Here is a 19,826-nt window from a genome sequence, read left to right as displayed (position 1 = left end):
ATGGAACCCTTCTTTAGTGAATCAATTCTGGGGATTAGTGTTCAGTGGAACACATCTTGGGAAAGGGTGTCCAAACATGCATTTTTGTGTTAGACATAATTAGTGATGATATTTAAGGTTAAGAAATGACAAACACAGCAAGAATATATTTTAGAAATGGTAATATTCATTAAGAATATTAATATTTTAAAAAACAATTTTAACCTGCACTGAGTCAGTTGCTAACTTGATGTCAAAAAAGTAAGCAAACCAAGTAAGCTATGTTCTCCGAGGAAAAAAGTGAGAGGAAGGGCTTTAATATTAAATATATTTTTAATACTAAATATATTTGACTGAAATATGATTTGTGCTTAAATGTGCCAAAGAAGTAAAGGGTAAGAAGGGTAAGAGAGCCTTCTTTTTCCCTTATTCTATACAATATTTTGTTAAAGGCTGTATCATTTTCAACTTAACAGCTTTATTCAAACTCTTAAAACAACAGTTATTGATATAATAACACACCTAAATTTTATAACTTTATAAAATTTTTGCAAGCTTCAGGAAAAACACATAATGGCAGACTTGAAGAGCTGGTATAAATGCAATGTTTTCCTTTTTTTGAAAATCCAGCACTTACCAGATTTATGTGTCAGTAATAGATCATACAATGTACCAGCTGTAAGCGATTTTTTGCTTGCTACAAAGTTCTTATTTTACAGGTAAAAAGACTAAGGCCTAGATAGGTTTAAAGGACTTACCCATAACCAGCCAGTTCTCAAACTGTCTTTTCTATTTTTTAAAATTAAAGAGAATTTTCTCATTGTATTTCAAAGGATGTTAATAAGAAGTGAAATCACATTTATCATGAAACTAAATTTTAAAAATATTTTAAAAATGAAAAGTTATATATTAAGGGAAACAACAATGTGTGTGGACATATGTGTACATACATGCATAAATGTATCTATATACATCCAGATATTTTTACCTGGAATTGGTCAGATGTACATGTGTTCATTTCTGGTGACATAGTGGTGGTCTGACCGATGGAAGCGATTTTTTCTGCAGCAGATAGTGGTTTCAGTGGTTCCTTGGTGGGCTCTAACATACCCTGAAAAAGGCATATTAGCTATTAGTTGGGGGAAGGATTGGCTCATAAACTTCACAAGAAAGTTAAACTAGCAGAAAGCAGAAAGAACACAGGTCATTTGGAAAGTACTGAAGACAAAAAGGAACTAGTCTTAAATTTTGTTTAGTGAAAATCTTACAGCACTCTAATGGGAAATATTTCATAATAATACCTTTGTAATCCAAACTTTTGAAACAAGACCTTGTAATTTAAACTGGATTTGCTTTAGAGTGCCTGGCTATCACTGTCACACAAATGCACAAACACATGGAATGGTGGGGGAGGGGATGCTACATCGCTTTAGTCGTGTCCGACTCTGTGCGACCCCACAGACGGCAGCCCACCAGGTTTCCCGTCTCTGGGATTCTCCAGGCAAGAACACTGGAGTGGGTTGCCATTTCCTTTTCCAATGCATGAAAGTGAAAAGTGAAAGTGAAGTTGCTCAGTCGTGTCCGACTCTAGCGACCCCATGGACTGCAGCCCACCAGGCTCCTCCGTCCATGGGATTTTCGAAGCAAGAGTACTGGAGTGGGGTTCCATTGCCTTGGTGAGCAAAACAGTATATTACATCCATGTGCTGAGAATGCAATACTGTTCTGATGTTCAGACATAAAACTGCAGGAAAGGGCACTCTTCATACACGTTACACCATGGTGGTACTTAGAGAGGTGGGAGTGGATGTCTAGTGTGATGACATCCATATGCTACAACGTGAATTTAGTGTCTGATCCTTGCTCACTACAGAATGGGAGCCTTAGTTCTTTGGACTAAGGCTCCCATCCTGGGAGTACTGGAGTGGGGTGCCATTGCCAAGTTACTGGCATGGAAGAAGGCCCAAGCTTTTATGAATTTTAGAAATTTAGAATTCATGTATTTATGAATTTTATGACAAGCTCTTGAATAGTTACCAACCAGATAAAAGTCTCCTTTTATGGGGGTGGGGGGGTGCAGGGGGGGCAGGGAAGCTGCTAAGTCTAACAATCTTATAGTTAGAATCTATACATTTCTTAAAACAAAGCTTTCAGGAGAATCCCCCTACTTTCATAAAATTGAGCACAAGCTAAAATAAATAATTTATATATATATCAATAGTTCTTAACAACAGTACACGTGAAAGGCTTTAATCTAGCATCTTGAAAAATGAAAATAAATTCATGGTCTAATTCAATGTCATATATATTATAAAGGCGTGTGCCCTTCTAGAAAGACTCCATGTGTTTGGTATACCATTACTAGTCTTAGCCAACTTTTCTAATGTGAACTCTCCCTAAAGCTAGTGGTTCTCAAAGTGGTCCCCATCAGTAGCTCCTCTATCATCTGGGAACTTCTCCTACCCCAGACCTACTGAATAAGAAACTATGGGGGTGGTGACTAGCATTCTGTGTTTGAAACAAGTCTTCCAAGCAATTCTAATGCACATCAAAGTCTCAGAACCAGTGACTTAAATGACTACTTCAGGTACTATTCCTCCAGATGAGATCAAAAGATATTGAACATCTCATGTGTGTAAAGTACTATGGAAAAAATTCAGGTATCATTAAAATTTGAAATCAGATAACCCAGATATGAAAAAGAATGCTTCTAAATGTAAGGCATCAAAAAGAGGGAGGAGGAGAGGATATAACCACTAAAACAACTTTGGTATTAAAAGCTTACAAAAATGGTAAAACTACATTACTAATAAAAGGTTGTAATTAAGAGAGGGGAAAAAAACATAGATATGAGTCTTTAACTCTTCATAAAACTTAAAAAATTGCCTAATGTGCTGAGTCTAACACAGAAGCATTAAATAGGTTACTGTCCCCAACATGCAGAATGAAAGTGTCCACAAATTAAATTCCTACTTCCTATTCAGAATGTGACAATACCACCACCAACAATCCCTAGAAAGCTACTTCTTGAGAAAAGAGATCCAAATAACCTAGAAGTTAGAAACATTATGGACTACATTTACCTACAACATAAAAGAAAGTAGGGATGATCAAGGTGTTTTGAAAATACAAGATAACCATTCACAAAGGAGCAGAAATTGATTTTTAAAAAAAGCTCAAAGAAGCTTTTGTCCAATCTCACAAAACAAACCAACAAAAACAAAACAAAGCAAGATTTCAGTTCCGTAACAATAATTAGAGCTTTTTCATAGAGAAGTTTGCAGATTAAAATAAGGTCAAGTTCCACAGCAAATTCATTTTCACATGCACATAAAGGTTTTTAAATTTAAATTCCATACGAAGTGTTCCTTAGTTTTTTTTTTTTTCCTTTCTTAAACACAGTATTTTTCTCCTTATTTTCAAGTTATTGGTGAAAAAATTTTAAACTATTTTTAGTCTAATAGGACATTTTTATCCACCAATAACTCAAAGACATGCCAAAAACCACCAACACATCAAACTTTAAAATGTGACTGAGTCTTGATAAGGTACGGAATGAAAATTCCTCATTTTCCAGGACTACCTGGCATATCTGAAAAAAGAAAATTTAACATGTTTAAAACATTAATGGAAAAACTAAGGACCAATTATAGGTCCTGGCTCATTTTCATTTGTTATAATTTGCTATCTACAACCTATTGTATATATCCATGGCTTCAATATTGCATTATTTAAAAACAATCAGAAATGCATTTAAACAAATGATATCTAAGGCTTCAGATACTTCAGTTTCTTTTTAAAAGCAAATTAAAAGAGACTTCCAAAGGTGAATTTTACAAAAGTTATAAACACTGCTGCTGCTAAGGCGCTTCAGTTGTGTCCGACTGTGCGACCCTATAGATGGCAGCCCACCAGGCTCCCCGTCCCTGGGATTCTCCAGGCAAGAACACTGGAGTGGGTTGCCATTTCCTTCTCTAATGCATGAAAGTGAAAAGTGAAAATGAAGTCGCTCAGTCGTGTCCAACTCAGCGACCCCATGGACTGCAGCCTACCAGGCTCCTCCGTCCATGGGACTTTCCAGGCAAGAGTACTGGAGTGGGGTGCCATTGCCTTCTCTGTTATACTACTATTATAAACACTAGTTAGTACTAAAAGTGTCTATAATACATAAAATACAGAAAAATGTCCTCAGATCAAGACTTGAAGGGATTTATGAGCTCAAAAAAGGATATTATTGTATTTATTCCCTTAATGGTCCCATGTTGCTGCTGCTGCTAAGTCGCTTCAGTCGTGTCCGACTCTGTGCGACCCATAGACGGCAGCCCACCAGGCTCCCCGTCCCTGAGATTCTCAAGGCAAGAACACTGGAGCGGGTTGCCATTACCATACCTTAAAATACACTTTCCATGTCATGCTATGTAAGTTGATTTTACAGAATAAATGCAACAATAATAAATACATGCAAAAGCATCATTGTACTTACCAATCCTGCTGCATACATGGGCACTATAACAGGTTGCTTCTTATTGCCCGTGAAGAGCTACATATGTATATTAGAGAGAAAGAATATGTATTTAGAGAATGATCTGTCATACAATGAAACAGTTTCCAAAATACTCTGTAATGCTTTATTATATACATTGTGAGTGAAAAATTGAAGAAATTGTTAAATTGCCCTTATGGGGTTACAGTTTTGATCTCCTAGCCCAATTCCTTCATCTCATAGTTAAGCAAAAACACGAAAACATCTTTTCCTAAAGATAAGAAATTTCAGAGAAAAACCTAGATAGATTTACACTTAGACGTTGGCGTATTTAAAATAAATGAACATTTAAACAAATTAGTATCTGTTTTTCTGAGAAACTAGCTTATCATAATTTGTATAGAGGTGTGAAAGAATTTAAAAACATCCGTAAGTTGATTAAAGGATTTTCTAAGGTACTAATAAACTTACAATGTTTCGGGTGTCTATGCCCAGGGAGCATAAAAGTTTCTTGTTGCTATGGGAGCCACCCCACTGATATCTCAAGCCATGTGCATCATGGACATCCTGTAGCTCGGTCCACACATCCAGCAGTTCCCTGCAAAGGTCACAACACAATGAAGCCACCAACAATGGGTTACTCAGTAGCTCTCACCATGAATTCTACTTTTAAAGTGACTATAAAATATTATACATTCCAATTAATTTTGTGTCTAACATGAGTAAATATATGTACCTATTACCTGAATGAAATCAAGAGCCAACATTTAGTCATGAGGAAAGTAAGTTAAACTCATCTGAAACAATCAAGCAAAAATTTAGCCTGTATGTTATGCTTAATTTTAAAACAAAAGCATTTAAAAGGAGGATAGAAATCACTGAGCACTTCATCATCTTACTAGAGCTATTTAATGTTTTCTCCTTGAGTCTTGACCCCCACACACACAGTTGCAATTACAGTATACAAAAAAATTCTGTATTCTTTTTTCAGACTTTAAGCATTTCCTTATCTACATATGTACCCTTTTCAATGGTTTATTATGTCCTTCCTATTAGACAGATGCATCATCATTTATTTAGCCACAATCCTACAGTTTTAATTAAGTTGTTTTTACTGTTGGCTCCAATTGCTAGTAAGGCAAGAATATCTTCCTGTACTTTACAGTGTGTTACTGTAGAATTCTGTTATTTCCTTAGAATGAATCTCATGGGTCTAAGAGTATGAACTGTCTGTACAGCTAGCATATTTTTAAAAAACATATCTAAATGGTTTCAAGATGGCAAAACATCAATCTTTTTATCTCCTTTTATTCTCAGAAATCACCCCAAAACAAAAGTCAAGAAGCAAAAATAATATTCATCTTAAATGAAATTAAGAAATACTGCTTCCAGAGGTGGTGAGTAATGAAATATAAGAGAAGCATCCAGGAATAACTTTGAAATTAAAATTAGAAAGTCAATCTAGACCCTCTAACATCTAAAAATTAATAGCAGTTTTGGAAAGAAAACAGAGGCACTGGAGGGAAGGTAGCTAGCATTGTAAGACAACTGCTCAATGCTGAAGAACAGAAGCTTCCTGATTGAAAAGTTGTGCCTAGTACTCAGTCAGAAAATGAAAAAAGACCCATACCAAGATACTTCACTGTAAAACATCAAAACACCAGCAATGAAAGACTCTAAATTATAAATGTGAAGTGTGGGTAGAATAAAGTAGTATTTTACTTCCTGGGAACCTTTTCTTCCCCTGCCCCCCGACCTACCCCACAAGAAGGCTATTAGAGGACGTGCTTCACCAAAATGGGATTTAACTGAAGGGAAGTGCCAAGACAACATGTGACAGGACGCCTAGACTGATCTATTCCAGACTGGAAGGAACTGGAAGATGGAAGACTCCAGGTTAAAAATGGATTGGCCAGTTTGATAGGTCTTATCACAAGTAAGATTGTATTAACAGGCTATTCAAGGGTAGGGACAGATTTAGTAAGTTTAAAAAAAAAAAGAGGAAATCATTAAATCCAGGAAAAAAGTGTACTATAAAAGAAATAGTGGCTTAGCTTTGAACATTATTTACATGATCATAATAATGAACATACCAAATAACAATTTAACCAAAAACTATGACATAAGTGTATTGGGAAGATGAAGGGAGGAAAACAGCAGATGTAAGATCTAAATTCTCATCTATCATACTAGGAAATAAAAAAATAATATACAAAAATTTGACTGAATAGAATAGTGCTTTAGAAATTTTTTAAAAAAAACAGCTCAAAAGTGGAGAGGTAGAGAGATTTTTTAATTACATCTTTAGGCACAATATGGTTTTTTAAACTTAAACAAGTTAATGTTTTAGAACCTTAACAGTTTAAAATAACCTTAGATAACCTTATAAATGAGAACAGTCAAACTAACAAATATACAAGTAGACCTAAAAAGTGTCTATTACTTACCCACTTTCAGCTAAGGCCTCTCTTGTTTTTATTGGCAAGGTGCTTGTTTCCAGCAAGTGCTTCAGGGAAGTAACTTCTTCTTCAGTATCAGGGACAAATATGGAAGGAAAACATGCTTCGAAAATTCGCTCCAGGCGGTTTAGTAAAGCTGTCTGTATCAAAACACCCCCCAAAAGTTTATTTTCACTTTCATAATTTTAACAGTGTCACAGCTTTATCATTAATATAGACACACTCACTCCCACAGACCGATATTCTGTCCACTGCTAAGGGGTGGAGGAACTACTAGACAGATACAGGAAGCACTAAGTGGAAGAAGCGTAACTACTCATAAACAAAGAAAGTGAAGTCGCTCAGTCGTGTCAGACTCTTTGCGACCCCACAGACTGAAGCCTGCCAGGCTCCTCCATCCATGGGATTTTCCAGGCAAGAGTACTGGAGTGGGTTTCCATTTCCTTCTCCAGGGGATGTTCCCGACCCAGGGATTGAACCCGGGTCTACCTACATTGTAGGCAGATGCTTTACTGTCTGAGCCACCAGGGAAGATAACTACTCATAGAACACTTTAAAATAATTGTGGTGATACAATGATGACAAATAAATGTAGTTACACATCAAGCATTATGCCTGTCACTTTACAAACATTACCTTACTTAACTGACTACAAAATTCTACAAAGAAGAAATTATTACTCCCTTATACAGTGAGAAAGCAATCAAAGTTTGAATTATCTTCCCAAAGCAAAAACAAAACAAAAAAACCCAGTCAATATTCATATTCTTTTCAATACACTGGGGTGTTTCTTACTACCACTCACATACTCTCTATTTAGAACAATAAGACTGGATGCTGGCAAGAAGTGTTACGCTATTATATAATAGTTGAACAGAACCTAAATACAAACACTTGAATTTTGAAAATATTTTTTAAAATAAAAAATTTTTTACTGAAATATAGTTGATTTATCAGTTCAGTTTAGTCGCTCAGTGGTGTCCGACTCTTTGCAACCCCATGAACCACAGCACGCTAGGCCTCCCTGTCCAACTCCCAGAGTCTACCCAAACCCATGTCCATTGAGTTGGTGATGCCATCCAGCCATCTCATCCTCTGTCCTCCCTTTCTCCTCCTGTCCTCAATCTTTCCCAGCATCAGGGTCTTTTCAAATGAGTCAGCTCTTCGCATGAGGTGGCCAAAGTATTGGAGTTTCAGCATCAACATCAGTTCTTCCAATGAACAACCAAGACTGATCTTTAGGATGGACTAGTTGGATCTCCTTGCAGTCCAAAGGACTCTCAAGAGTCTTCTCCAACACCACAGTTCAAAAGCATCAATTCTTTGGCGCTCAGCTTTCTTTATAGTCCAACTCTCACATCCATACATGACCACTGGAAAAACCAGAGCCTTGACTAGACAGACCTTTGTTGGCAAAGTAATGTCTCTGCTTTTTAATATGTTGTCTAGGTTGGTCATACCTTTCCTTCCAAGAGTAAGTTTCTTTTAATTTCATGACTGCAATCACCATCTGCAGTGATTTTGGAGCCCAGAAAAACAGTCAGACACTGTTTCCACTGTTTCCCCATCTATTTGCCATGAAGTGATGGGATCAGATGCCATAATCTTAGTTTTCTAAGCTTTAAGCCAACTTTTTCACTCTCCTCTTTCACTTTCATCAAGAGGTTCTTTAGTTCTTCTTCACTTTCTGCCATAAAGGTGGTGTCATCTGCATATCTGAGGTTATTGATATTTCTCCTGGCAATCTTGATTCCAGCTTGTGCTAGTTGATTTATATGTTATGTTAATTTCTTCTGTACAGGAAAGTGACTCAATTATACATATGTATTATATATATATATACACACACACACACATATATATATTCTTTTCCATATTCTTTTCTATTATGGTTTGTCACAGAATATTGAATGTAGTCCCCAGTGCTATATAGTATGACCTTGTTGTGAAAACCTTTCAGAAATATCTCTGCTGCTAATAGAACAAAGGGGGAAAGAATGTCCATTATGACTAAGAAATTTAACAGCTCATTTGTCATTCTGATTATTTGTGTTATCTTTTAGATATTCCATTTCTCTACTCTTCTATGGTGTGTATATTTGGGGTTTTGAATAGTACACTCCCTTTCCTCGAAGCAAAGCTTGCATACTCCCTAGAGTATTTTCTCTGAGAACACTGGCATTTTGGACTATTTTTACTGATTGATACTTGTTGTATTTAGACTAACTTAGATTTGGGAGGTACTAGTAGGTTTCGTGTATGTGCAACCTACAAGAACATTTATTCCCACTTTCCTAACTTTATTTCAGATACATGTAAAATATTTTCAACTTAGCTTACCTTACTACTTAAAACACCAACCAGAAATACAAAATGTTAGGTTAAAGCTTACTGCAAGATTAAATGCACCACTGAAAATGCCACTCACTGTACAAGAAAAATGCCACAAAATGATGGTACTTTCTGCCAAGTAACAAAAACAAGTGAATGCTTGATTTCTGTTGTTTAGTATAGTCAGCAAACAGGAAGATGAAAAACAAAAGGAAAAACTTTCATACACCTATTTTCCAAAGCAAAATCTCTTTTGAAAACTTATCAGAGCAAAAAACTTAATGCTGCATAATTAGTCTCAGGGTACTTTTTTGCTATCTCTACAAAAGTTAGTCTAACACCTTCATTATATTCATCTGTGTGATATGGGAAAAGGTTCTCAGTATCAATTATGAAACCTACAGTAAAGAGTAGAGTCAAGATCCCAAGGCTTGTGAAATTTGAGTGCGTCAAGGGGACCCACACTTGCGGGCTTCAACAGAGGGAATGGACAGACATTACTTTTAAAGGGATCAGATAACCATCTAATTGGAAACATAATAAGCACTTGCTCCTCCTGGGCAGGGAAGGTAAACAAAAACTCACACATGACCAAATTTTAATTCTCTGTAAATTAAAACAGAATCTTCTTGTATCCTCTTTGTTATCCGTTTAATGGGATAGAAAAAAATATGTATCTCTCTAGGGATGAAAGAAAGGATTTCAAAGCATATTTAATCATTTTGATCAATCATTAAATGTAACTACCAGGTCTTACATATGAAAGTGTTAGTCGTTCAGTCGTGTCTGACTCTTTATGATCCCATGGACTGTCCATGGAAATAACCAGGTAAGAATACTGGAGTGGGTAGCCATTCCCTCCTCCAGGGGATCTTGCTGACCCAGGGATCAAAGCCGGGTCTCCTGCACTGGAGGCAGATCCTTTACCATCTGAGTCACCAAAGTCTTAGGTATACTAGTAAGCAAATCCTCACATCAGTGGAATGTATTGAAGAAATAGAATGTTATTTAAACCTAACCACTTTCAAACTTTGCTTTAAACTTCTTCCCCAACCTTTTTTCATAAATAATAAAATTACATGGAAATTTTAAAGGAAAGTTCCATATGACTTTAGGATTAGATATGACAAGTCAATTGCTTCAAATCTTTTTGTTGAATGAGGTAGAGCAGGAGTTGGCAGATTTTTTTCTCTGTAAAGCCAGATAGTGAATATATTTTGTATTGCAGGCCATCCATAAACAAATAAGTGTGGGTGTATTGCAATGAAACTTTGTTTACTAAAACAGGCAGCAGGACAGATTTGTTTTCTAGGCCATAGTTTGTTGATCCCTGCTGCTGCTGCTGCTGCTAAGTCACTTCAGTGTCCGACTCTGTGTGATTCCATAGATGGCAGCCCACCAGGCTCCCCCCGTCCCTAGGATTCTCCAGGTAAGAACACTGGAGTGGGTTGCCATTTCCTTCTCCATGCTGATCCCTGAGGTAGAGCCAAAAATTTAAAATGAAGATTCAAATAACCAGAATCCACTAACTGAACGGTACCACCCACCATAAGGAGGAACTCTTTAACAGTTCAATAAGAAAGCAGCTAACAGAATTAACATATTCTGATTAAAATTAAACTTCCTAACATTTTATTTTTAAAAATTAAACTGTATATTAAAGTATAGTTTATTTACAATGTTGTGCCAATCTGACTTACAACAAAGTGACAGATATACACATATATGCATTTTTAAAAAATATTCTTTTCCATTATGGTTTATCACAGGATGTTGAATATAGTTCCCTGTACTATACATTAGGACCTTGTTGTTTATCCATTTTAAATGTAAACAGTTTGCATTCGTCAACTCCAAACTCACGGTCCATCCCTCTCTCTCTCTCCCTCTTGGCAGCCCAAAGTCTGTTCTGTATGAGTCTGTTTCTGTTTTGTAAATAGGTTCTTTTGTATCATATTCTAGATTCCACATATAAATAATATGATTATTTTTTAAAGTATATTGTTTTAACTATCCACAAGACCAGTTTGATGCTAAAAGGGTTGTATTTCGTTCATGGTAATAAGCATTGCCAAATTTCATTTACTACTAGTTAATTCCAGTAAGTAAATGGCTGATGTAATTATAATACTTCAGTAGAGGACTGTGGACCCAAGGGGCTGAGACTCAGTTTCAGAGTTTATAAACAGAAGCTATCAGGGCCTACCTCACAGGGTGAATAATAAATTAGAGGAGTGAATGTTTGACACTCAGTGTGTTCTGAAGAAGTGATAGCTTTTATGACTACTGTTGTTATACAGATGACACATACAGACAAAATGGCATGCCAAGGAATAAAATAAATGTCAAAACTAGTTTCAAATCTCATTAAGGCTATTTCTCTACCACTATTTAACATTCTATATCATGATTAAAATACTTGTCTCAATTTATATCAATTTCTACCATATTGTAATAAGAAATTAAATAACCAAATATTCTGTGCGCTCCCTAAGGTCTTCCTATCAAGTTAGGAGTCAAGTACCTAAGTAAAAATATGTCATTAAGAGCTGCTTATATAAACAGAATCTGTTATTGCTACTTCTTGAGGATTTTAAATTTTGAAAGTTGGTGATCATTTTGGTTGATAGTTGGCATTTGTGACTTATATCTTGATCATATTATGAAATACAAAGAGTATAAACCACACATTAGGGGTATTAAGTGCTTTACTTCCCAAGAAACACAATAAAGCTCAAAGATGTGATGGAACATAGTCCAAATAACTTAGTAAGTAGAAGAGGTATAAGAATATAACATTAATGCCAGAAGAAGAGAAACCAACCTACCACAAGAATAGCTTCTCCTGTGATCAGGCAGACAAACTTCTTGGAAAAAAAAAAAAAAACAACGGATTTTCTAAAACACTGTAATCAGACACTAAATTTTAAAAAACTCACTGCTATTTTGAGCAAGATTGATACTGCCAAAGGTTTCAGGTTTTTGTCATGCAATTTTTCCCTCAACACTGCCAGCCAAGGAAATTTAACATGTGCAACAGCCTTAAAGTCAATAAAGTGAAATATTTTTTAAACTTCGATTTAGTCTACTATTGGAGAAGGCGATGGCACCCCACTCCAGTACTCTTGCCTGGAACATCCCATGGACGGAGGAGCCTGCTAGGCTGCGGTCCATGGGGTCGCTGAGAGTCGGACACGGATGAGCGACTTCACTTTCACTTTTCACTTTCATGCACTGGAGAAGGAAATGGCAACCCACTCCAGTGTTCTTGCCTGGAGAATCCAGGGACGGCGGAGCCTGGTGGGCTACAGTCCATTGGGCCGCTGAGAGTCAGACACGACTGAGTGACTTCATTTTCACTTTAGTCTACTATACATGAGCAAATTATTCATCTAACACTACAATTTAGTTTCTGACAAAGTAAACTGTAAATTTTTACTAAAGAGTCAGTGTTGCACTCCTAATCAATGTGATGGTAACAAAAAAAAGTACACACACATTTAGCATATCAAATATTTAGCTGAAGTTATAACAGTAACTAAATAGCAACTAAATAAAAAACTACCCACTCCAGTTACTTGAATTTCAAATGCCTTCAACTTCAAAGAGGAAAAATAACCATCAGTTCTCTCTTGAATTTAGAATTAGAAAACTGGTGACTGAGCCATGTTTGTCACATTTGACATATCAAATTCCAGCCTGCAAACAGCAGCGCATCTGGCCATTAAACCTTTAAAGAAACTTGGGCTCTGACAAATGTGGGGTACTTGCTCTTCCAGGCAAGTACCAGGCTCCATTTTATTTTCTCTGTTGTGTCCAGTGCTAGGAAGCCAAGGGAGAAAGTTTGCTACTTACAGAGAAGTGCACTTGTGCTCAGAAGAATTCCTACTTGTCAAAACTATTCTGAGAAGGGCAACTAGCCAGAAGCAGCAGTTTCACTCTCAAGATAGTCTGACAGATGAGTATACAGGCCAACTAGGGGTATCCTACACAAATTATCATTTGCCTATTACATTTTGCTATTCACCAAAACAGTTGGCAACACTGTTTCTTGCACCTTTAAAAGCCATTTTAAAGAAATGTATTTCTGAGATTATTCACGAACAGCTAACATTTATTAAATACTTGTTATGTGCAAGACATTGTGCTAAGCACCTTCACATGTACAATTTCATTTTATCTTGAGAGTTTTGAAGTAAGTCCTATTACTGTTCTCTACATCTCAGGTTCAGGGGAAGTAGCTAATGCAAGTCAGTGCTGAACCTGGATCTGAATCTAGGAGGGTGACTCCAGAGCCTTGATTTTTAGGTATCAATAATTTCTCATCATGGCAAATAGATCGGGAAACAGTGGAAACAGTGTCAGACTTTATTTTCTTGGGCTCCAAAATCACTGCAGATGGTGACCGCAGCCATGAAATTAAAACACACTTGCTCCCTGGAAGAAAAGCTATGACTGACCTAGACAGCATATTAAAAAGCAGAGACATTACTGACAAATTCGTATAGTCAAAGCTATGGTATTTCCAGTAGTCACATATGTGAGAGTTGGGACTATAAAGAAAGCTGAGTGCCAAAGAATTGATGCTTTTGAAATGTAGTGTTGGAGAAGTCTTGAGAGTCCCTTGGACTGCAAGGAGATCAAACCAGTCAATCCTAAAAGAAACGAGTCCTGAATATTCATTGGAAGGACTGATGGTGAAGCTGAAACTCCTGATGCGAAGAACTGACTCACTGGAAAAGACCTTGATGCCGGGAAAGACTGAAGGCAGGAGGAGAAGGGGACAACAGAAGATGACATGGTTGGATGGCATCACTGATTGGATGAACATGAGTTTGAGGAAGCTCTGGGTATTGGTGATGGACAGGGAAGCCTGGCGTGCTGTAGTCCATGGGGTCACAAAGAGTCGGACGTGACTGAGCGACAGAACTGAACTGTATTATAACCAGGACCAACTTCTGCAGTAGGCACAGGGCCTGGGGTCCACAATAATTTTAAGGGTTCATGAGAGCATTTTAATGGTTAATATCAGCATACTCATTTTTATACCAAGTTATAAAACAGAATTTATGGGGAAGGGGCTCACAAAAATCATATGTGAAAGTGAAGTCGCTCAGTCGTGTCCGACTCTTTGCGACCCCATGGACTGTAGCCTACCAGGATCCTCCGTCTATGGGATTCTCCAGGCAAGAGTACTGGAGTGGGTTGCCATTTCCTTCTCCAGGGGATCTTCCCGACCCAGGGATCGAACCTGGGTCTCCCGCATTCCAGGCAGATGCTTTAACCTCTGAGCCACCAGGGAAGCCCAAAATCATATGTGGTCATGGCTATACTACCTTCCAAAGGTTCACTGGCTTTTATAGGATTTCTCTATCTTTCCCAATTTTCTCATTTCTCATATATTTGTTTTCCTATTAGGAAAGACGTATTAGGGTCTTTATTACCTTGGATGTCTCTATATTTTATTTTCTTCAACCCATACAGGATTTCTGGGAAAGCAAAAATGATTACCAAATAAATGATTACCAAATGTTTTAATTCATCAATGAGGGCAAAGCACTAAGCCTGATTTATACTCACTCCCAGTTCTGTCCTATCTCCATGTCTGGGTTTGGAGGAAGAAAGCCCTCAGATATACAAGCAATCATTTCATTTTATTCACTGATGCAAGTCATACTATCTAATACAGGGCTTCTCAGCTGATATGGCTCAGTTACAAACAGGTTTACAGGTCTTCCAAAAATACTGAAAACTATATATGGACATATGGTATTATTCCCTCTTGTGATGGCTAATTTTATGCATCAATTTGACAGGGCCAAGAGGTGCCCAGACATTTGGTCAAACATTTTTCTAGATATATCTGTGAGGGTGTTGCTGAATGAGATTAACATCTGAATTGGTAGACTAAGTAAAGCAGATTGTCTTCCTTAATATGGATGGCCTTCAATTGAAGACTGTTTGCGGACTGTAGATCTTAGGATGTCCATGATCACCTCCATAACTGCATGAGCAAATTCCTTATAAAAAACTGGTCAGTCTGTCTCTCCATGCATGCATGCATCTATGCATCCAACTTCCTGGTTCTATTTCTCTGGAGAACCTTTGACTAATACACCTCTGTTTTGTATAAATGACTACACTGGGGTATAAAGAGACTGTGTACTGAAACTCTCATTCAAAGTTCCAAAGGAGTGTATAATGCCAGCACCAAAGATCCTAGAATCTGGCTCTTAGGCTAGACAAAGGCACACCTCCTTTAAAGCACCTTGATTTTTTAAGGTAATTTCTAAAATTCCTTCAACATATTTCTAGTTAGTTTTCCTTTCTTCCTTACAAACAGTAGTCGATCGTGTCAACAGTTTTAATATTGATAGCATTAGGTCTTGTTCTTAAGTGGAAGTTTAGAAGAAACATAAAATCCACTGGGCAATTTAATCTTCCATTTAAGAGGCTATCTTATGCCTTACCATCATTAAATATTAAGTAAGATATCAAGTACAATCTACAATTGTATACTTATCAATCCCTAATTTCAAGCTATATAAGAAGAGTAACCAATTCCCTATGCTCTAAAAAAATGGTTTGCTGCTTTTGCACAATTTCTGGATAAATCTAATAAAGTATTTCTATTTTGGAATTAAAGACCAGAAATTCAAATTTTCTGAAGGAAATAAAACAAAAGTAATTGCTGTCCAAATACTTCAAGCAAGCAAAGAGCTATAACGCCTAAAATCTCCATTTCTTTCTTTCTTTTCAAATTGAGATGTTACTGACTTATAATATTATGTTTCATACGAATAGTTCAATATGTGTATATACTACAAAATGATCACCATAGTCACATATTTTTCTTTTCTTGTGATGAGAACTTTTAAGAACTACTCTCTTAGCAACTTTCAAAACAAAACGCAGTATTACTAACTCATCACCATGCTGTACATTGTATCTCTAGGACTGATTTATTTTGTAACTGGGAGGTTGTACCTTTTGACTACTTAATTTCTTTATTTTGTTGCTTACTTATGTTTTCAGTCATAAGTTCAAGTGTTTACCTACAGAAAGGAAAACCTGCACAAATCTCAGGCAGGTGATTAAATAAATGAAGGTGAATATGTCATTACACTCAGTATGAGAATGCTGGCTCTGCTAAGCAAACCAATAACTGAATCTCAAAATAACATAAGCCAAAGTATTAGTGATTCTCTTCTTTTTCCTTTTCGGGACATTCAATTTTTAAAGCTCTCAAGATAAATCTTCTTCTAATAACATTTTCCCAGTAGTGTTATCAGTTAGATGGCTAATAAAAGAAAATGATTCATAGCTTCCTTTTCTATAGTCAATTAATATAAAGAGATTACTTACCCCAATTACCTAAATTCTCAAATAACACCCAGAGAAACATTTTAAAATTTTTACAAAAGCTCAGGGTTTAATGCAGTGTTCATGACATTATTGCCTTTACCATATATCTAGGAAAAAGCATCTTGACTATTTCAATAAAGGTTCCTTCCTAGAAGATTAACAGGTTAAAAAAAATAAAACTGTTAGAACAATATACATAATGGTCTTTTGAAAAAACACTGCTTTCAAAGTAAGGAGATTTTTATTATTGTCATTTTATTTTGTTCAACTCTTAGCCCCAAAAGTGAAAAATAGTTTTGACCTTTTTCTAATTTGTACACTAGAGACAGCACTAATTTGCTTTTCTCTACAATTTATAAGAATGTTAACAGGAAAATGAAATAAACTGAACTCCAGGCTCTCAGAAAAAAAAAAAAATTCACTGAGGGGGAAGAATATTTCTCAATAAATGGTCATTATGGTTTTTACATCAAGGTCTGAACCCTCTGAGGCTTGCTGGAATCACATTTGAGAATTGGGTTGACTAGGAGCATTTTAGAAATTTGAAAGAGTTTTTTCTAGACTCTTTCCTAAGTAACAAATTATTGCAATAAGGTTGCAATAATTGATTGTCTCAATCTAGGAAAGACATATTTTATTAAAATGTTAAGATATCCCTTTGTAGACTGAAAAAAGGAAAGTACTAAAAATAGGGACCTGGACAATGTCACATACATAGTGAAAAGTCAAAGAAATTTCAAATAACAACTATATCATTTGTCTGACTTCACAAACAATGAACTGTTGCCTGTGTTTGCTTAATTGCATTAACTGAGCTCTGAATTCTAAAAGACTCTCACAACATTCTGTCAAAGTACACTTTGATGGCACTCTGTTCAGGACAGAATTGCTGTATCTTGGTAAGATTCAATCTACAATCAAAGTTTTACAACTTACAATTAAAAAAAAAACCCCAATGTTTACATTAATATGTGAGGATTTCTGCGCTGTCCCCCATTACATGGTAGCAGCTAGGATAAAGATTTTAGGATAAATATTAGTAAATCTATTCCTCTCTAAGAGAACTAGATTAATGTGCATTTCAGCAGATTCTGAAAAAGGAAGAAATTACAGGTCACAGGCCTCCTTCACAATAGCAGGATAAGGATGAAAGTCACTTTCCATCTCCCCAACTCAATTCCTTTCCAAATTCCTCTTCTAGCCCCACTTCCAGCAGTTTCTCCTTTCCAACATCCATCTCCAAGTTTTGCTCATTTTGCATAACCCATTCAGCAAAAAGAAAAGCTTGAGGATGGAACCAGACAAATCTCAGGAAGTCAATGCATCCTGCTATATCTATACCATTTGTGTTTTATTTTTACAAAACAGAACCATACTACAAGATTCTTATTTTTCAGTGTATTTTTTTCACTCATTAAAAGATTTACTGTCCTTTTATCTTCACAAAAGTCTGCTGCAACAGATATTATCTACTTTTTATAGACAACTGAGTTCAGAAGTAGTTTGTCCAAAATCATAATGCTATACGACACTGAGTCAAAATTCGAACTCAGATCTGTAAGATTCCATAAAGCCCATGTACTTTATTTCCTCCTAGTATATCTAGTTATCAAATTATACATAAATAACTAATCAGTTCATAGGTTGCAAAAAAAAAATCCTTTTTTAAGTGGTTATACTTTAAAAATTCATTATATAATGACAATGTTTAAAGTTCTAAGGTTATAAATTAAAGACCATCCAATACCAGTGTCACCCTATACTCTAGTAAGATGAAAGTAAACAGGGAAAGGATTAGGTCAAAAACCAATAGTCTTTGCTTTGCGTTATATAATTAATTCACTCTTTGTTTAAAATTATAAGCTTCTGCCTTAATAATGAATTCAATAATGAATTACTCAACAAGAATAATACATATTAGCCAAACCATGTAATAACAGAATTAGCAAATTAAGCTATTCAGACACTCAATGTCAAATGAAAAGTGATCCGTTGTGCACTCCAATGGGTGGTACCATAATTTCTATAAAATCTTAATGTATTAGAGATATCAAAGCAATGATGTATAACCATTTCAATTAACCAGACTTTGGAAATATTTTCAATTGAAAATGGTTTGCTTAGCAAAAGATAACTGAAGAATTTGTTGATTCTGATTCTCAGTATCTTTAAAATAGGCCTGTGGACCAAGTTAATACTTGGTAATAATACATGTATCAATAAAAAGCAGTGATTTTCAAGGAAATGCTCTCTTCTACACTCCTAGGGTTGAGGAAAGGTTAAATGTAGCACAGGGTACAACTCAGGACTGCGGAACAATCTGAATAACATACTGCACCTCTACTTTAGGGGCTACTTTAGGTCAAAATAAACCTTAATGAATCTTCTATGAAATTCTGGACCAGAAAAAGATAAAGGACAAGGGCTAAGGGGTACAAATATTCTCCCTGACAAGGCTAATTCCTAAGAAAAGTAAACATAAACACACATTTGCAAGAAATTTTAAGCAAATAAACAGTCACATTAAGTCAAGGTATGGCTGTTTCCTGTCCTAGGTCTAACCCTCAGTTGTGTCCTACTCTTTGCGACCCCATAGACTGTAGCCCACTAGGCACCTCTGTCCATGGGATTTCCCAGGCAAGAATACTGGAGTGGGTTGCCATTCCCTTCTCCAGGGAATCTTCCCAACCCAGGGATCCAACACCGGTCTCCTGCATTGCAGATAGATTCTTTACCATCTGAGCAACCAGGGAAGCCCTCTTGTTCTATGTCTAACCCTTAATTTATCTCACAGCCTCATCCCAGGTCTTTTATTAGCTATTAAACTCTGAGGCCCAAATCTGCTTTTTTCAAATCCTTTTTCTAACCTTCAAGTCCCTATAGCCTTCAGCACAGACTGAGGTTTCAAATTCTGCTTGCTCTTGTCTACAATCAAAATTTGTCCTAGACAAAATTAAGAGATTATTTTCTGAAGCTTAAATCTTAGTTTAACCTTGTAAAATCACTCTTAAGGTAGAAACTGAAGGATTTGGTGGAATAGTTCATTAGCTAATTAATGAATTTTTACATAAGTGGTATTTATATCTACCAAAAAACTAAGTTGATGAATTTCCATAAATATTAAAGAAACAGATAAAGAAAAATCTTACCAAGCATTATTATAGGAATGTCTCTTTAATCAAGTGATTGTGAAACATGTAACTAATCTA

General features: G+C 36.1%; 1 protein-coding gene and 1 non-coding gene across 4 annotated transcripts in view; both read right to left on the bottom strand.

The window, feature by feature from the left end:
• AFTPH (aftiphilin) overlaps window positions 1-19,826 on the bottom strand; it is a 74,522-nt gene that overhangs the window by 18,357 nt on the left and 36,339 nt on the right. For all 3 annotated transcript variants that reach the window (XM_002691385.6, XM_002691386.6, XM_059891782.1), the window contains exons 3-6: window positions 6,910-7,061; window positions 4,934-5,060; window positions 4,463-4,519; window positions 968-1,090 (exon numbers count right to left, since the gene is read on the bottom strand). In XM_002691385.6, coding sequence (XP_002691431.1) covers window positions 968-1,090; window positions 4,463-4,519; window positions 4,934-5,060; window positions 6,910-7,061 — 459 coding nt within the window. The remainder of the gene's footprint in view (window positions 1-967; window positions 1,091-4,462; window positions 4,520-4,933; window positions 5,061-6,909; window positions 7,062-19,826) is intronic.
• On the bottom strand, window positions 14,483-14,554 carry TRNAS-GGA (transfer RNA serine (anticodon GGA)). The gene has a single exon. It is a non-coding gene; the product is annotated as a tRNA-Ser (tRNA).

Source organism: Bos taurus, chromosome 11 (genome assembly GCF_002263795.3).
Source record: "Bos taurus isolate L1 Dominette 01449 registration number 42190680 breed Hereford chromosome 11, ARS-UCD2.0, whole genome shotgun sequence".
NCBI lineage: Eukaryota > Metazoa > Chordata > Mammalia > Artiodactyla > Bovidae > Bos > Bos taurus.
The sequence above is the reverse complement of the archived record's forward strand: the minus strand, read 5'-3'. Positions and strand labels throughout refer to the sequence as shown.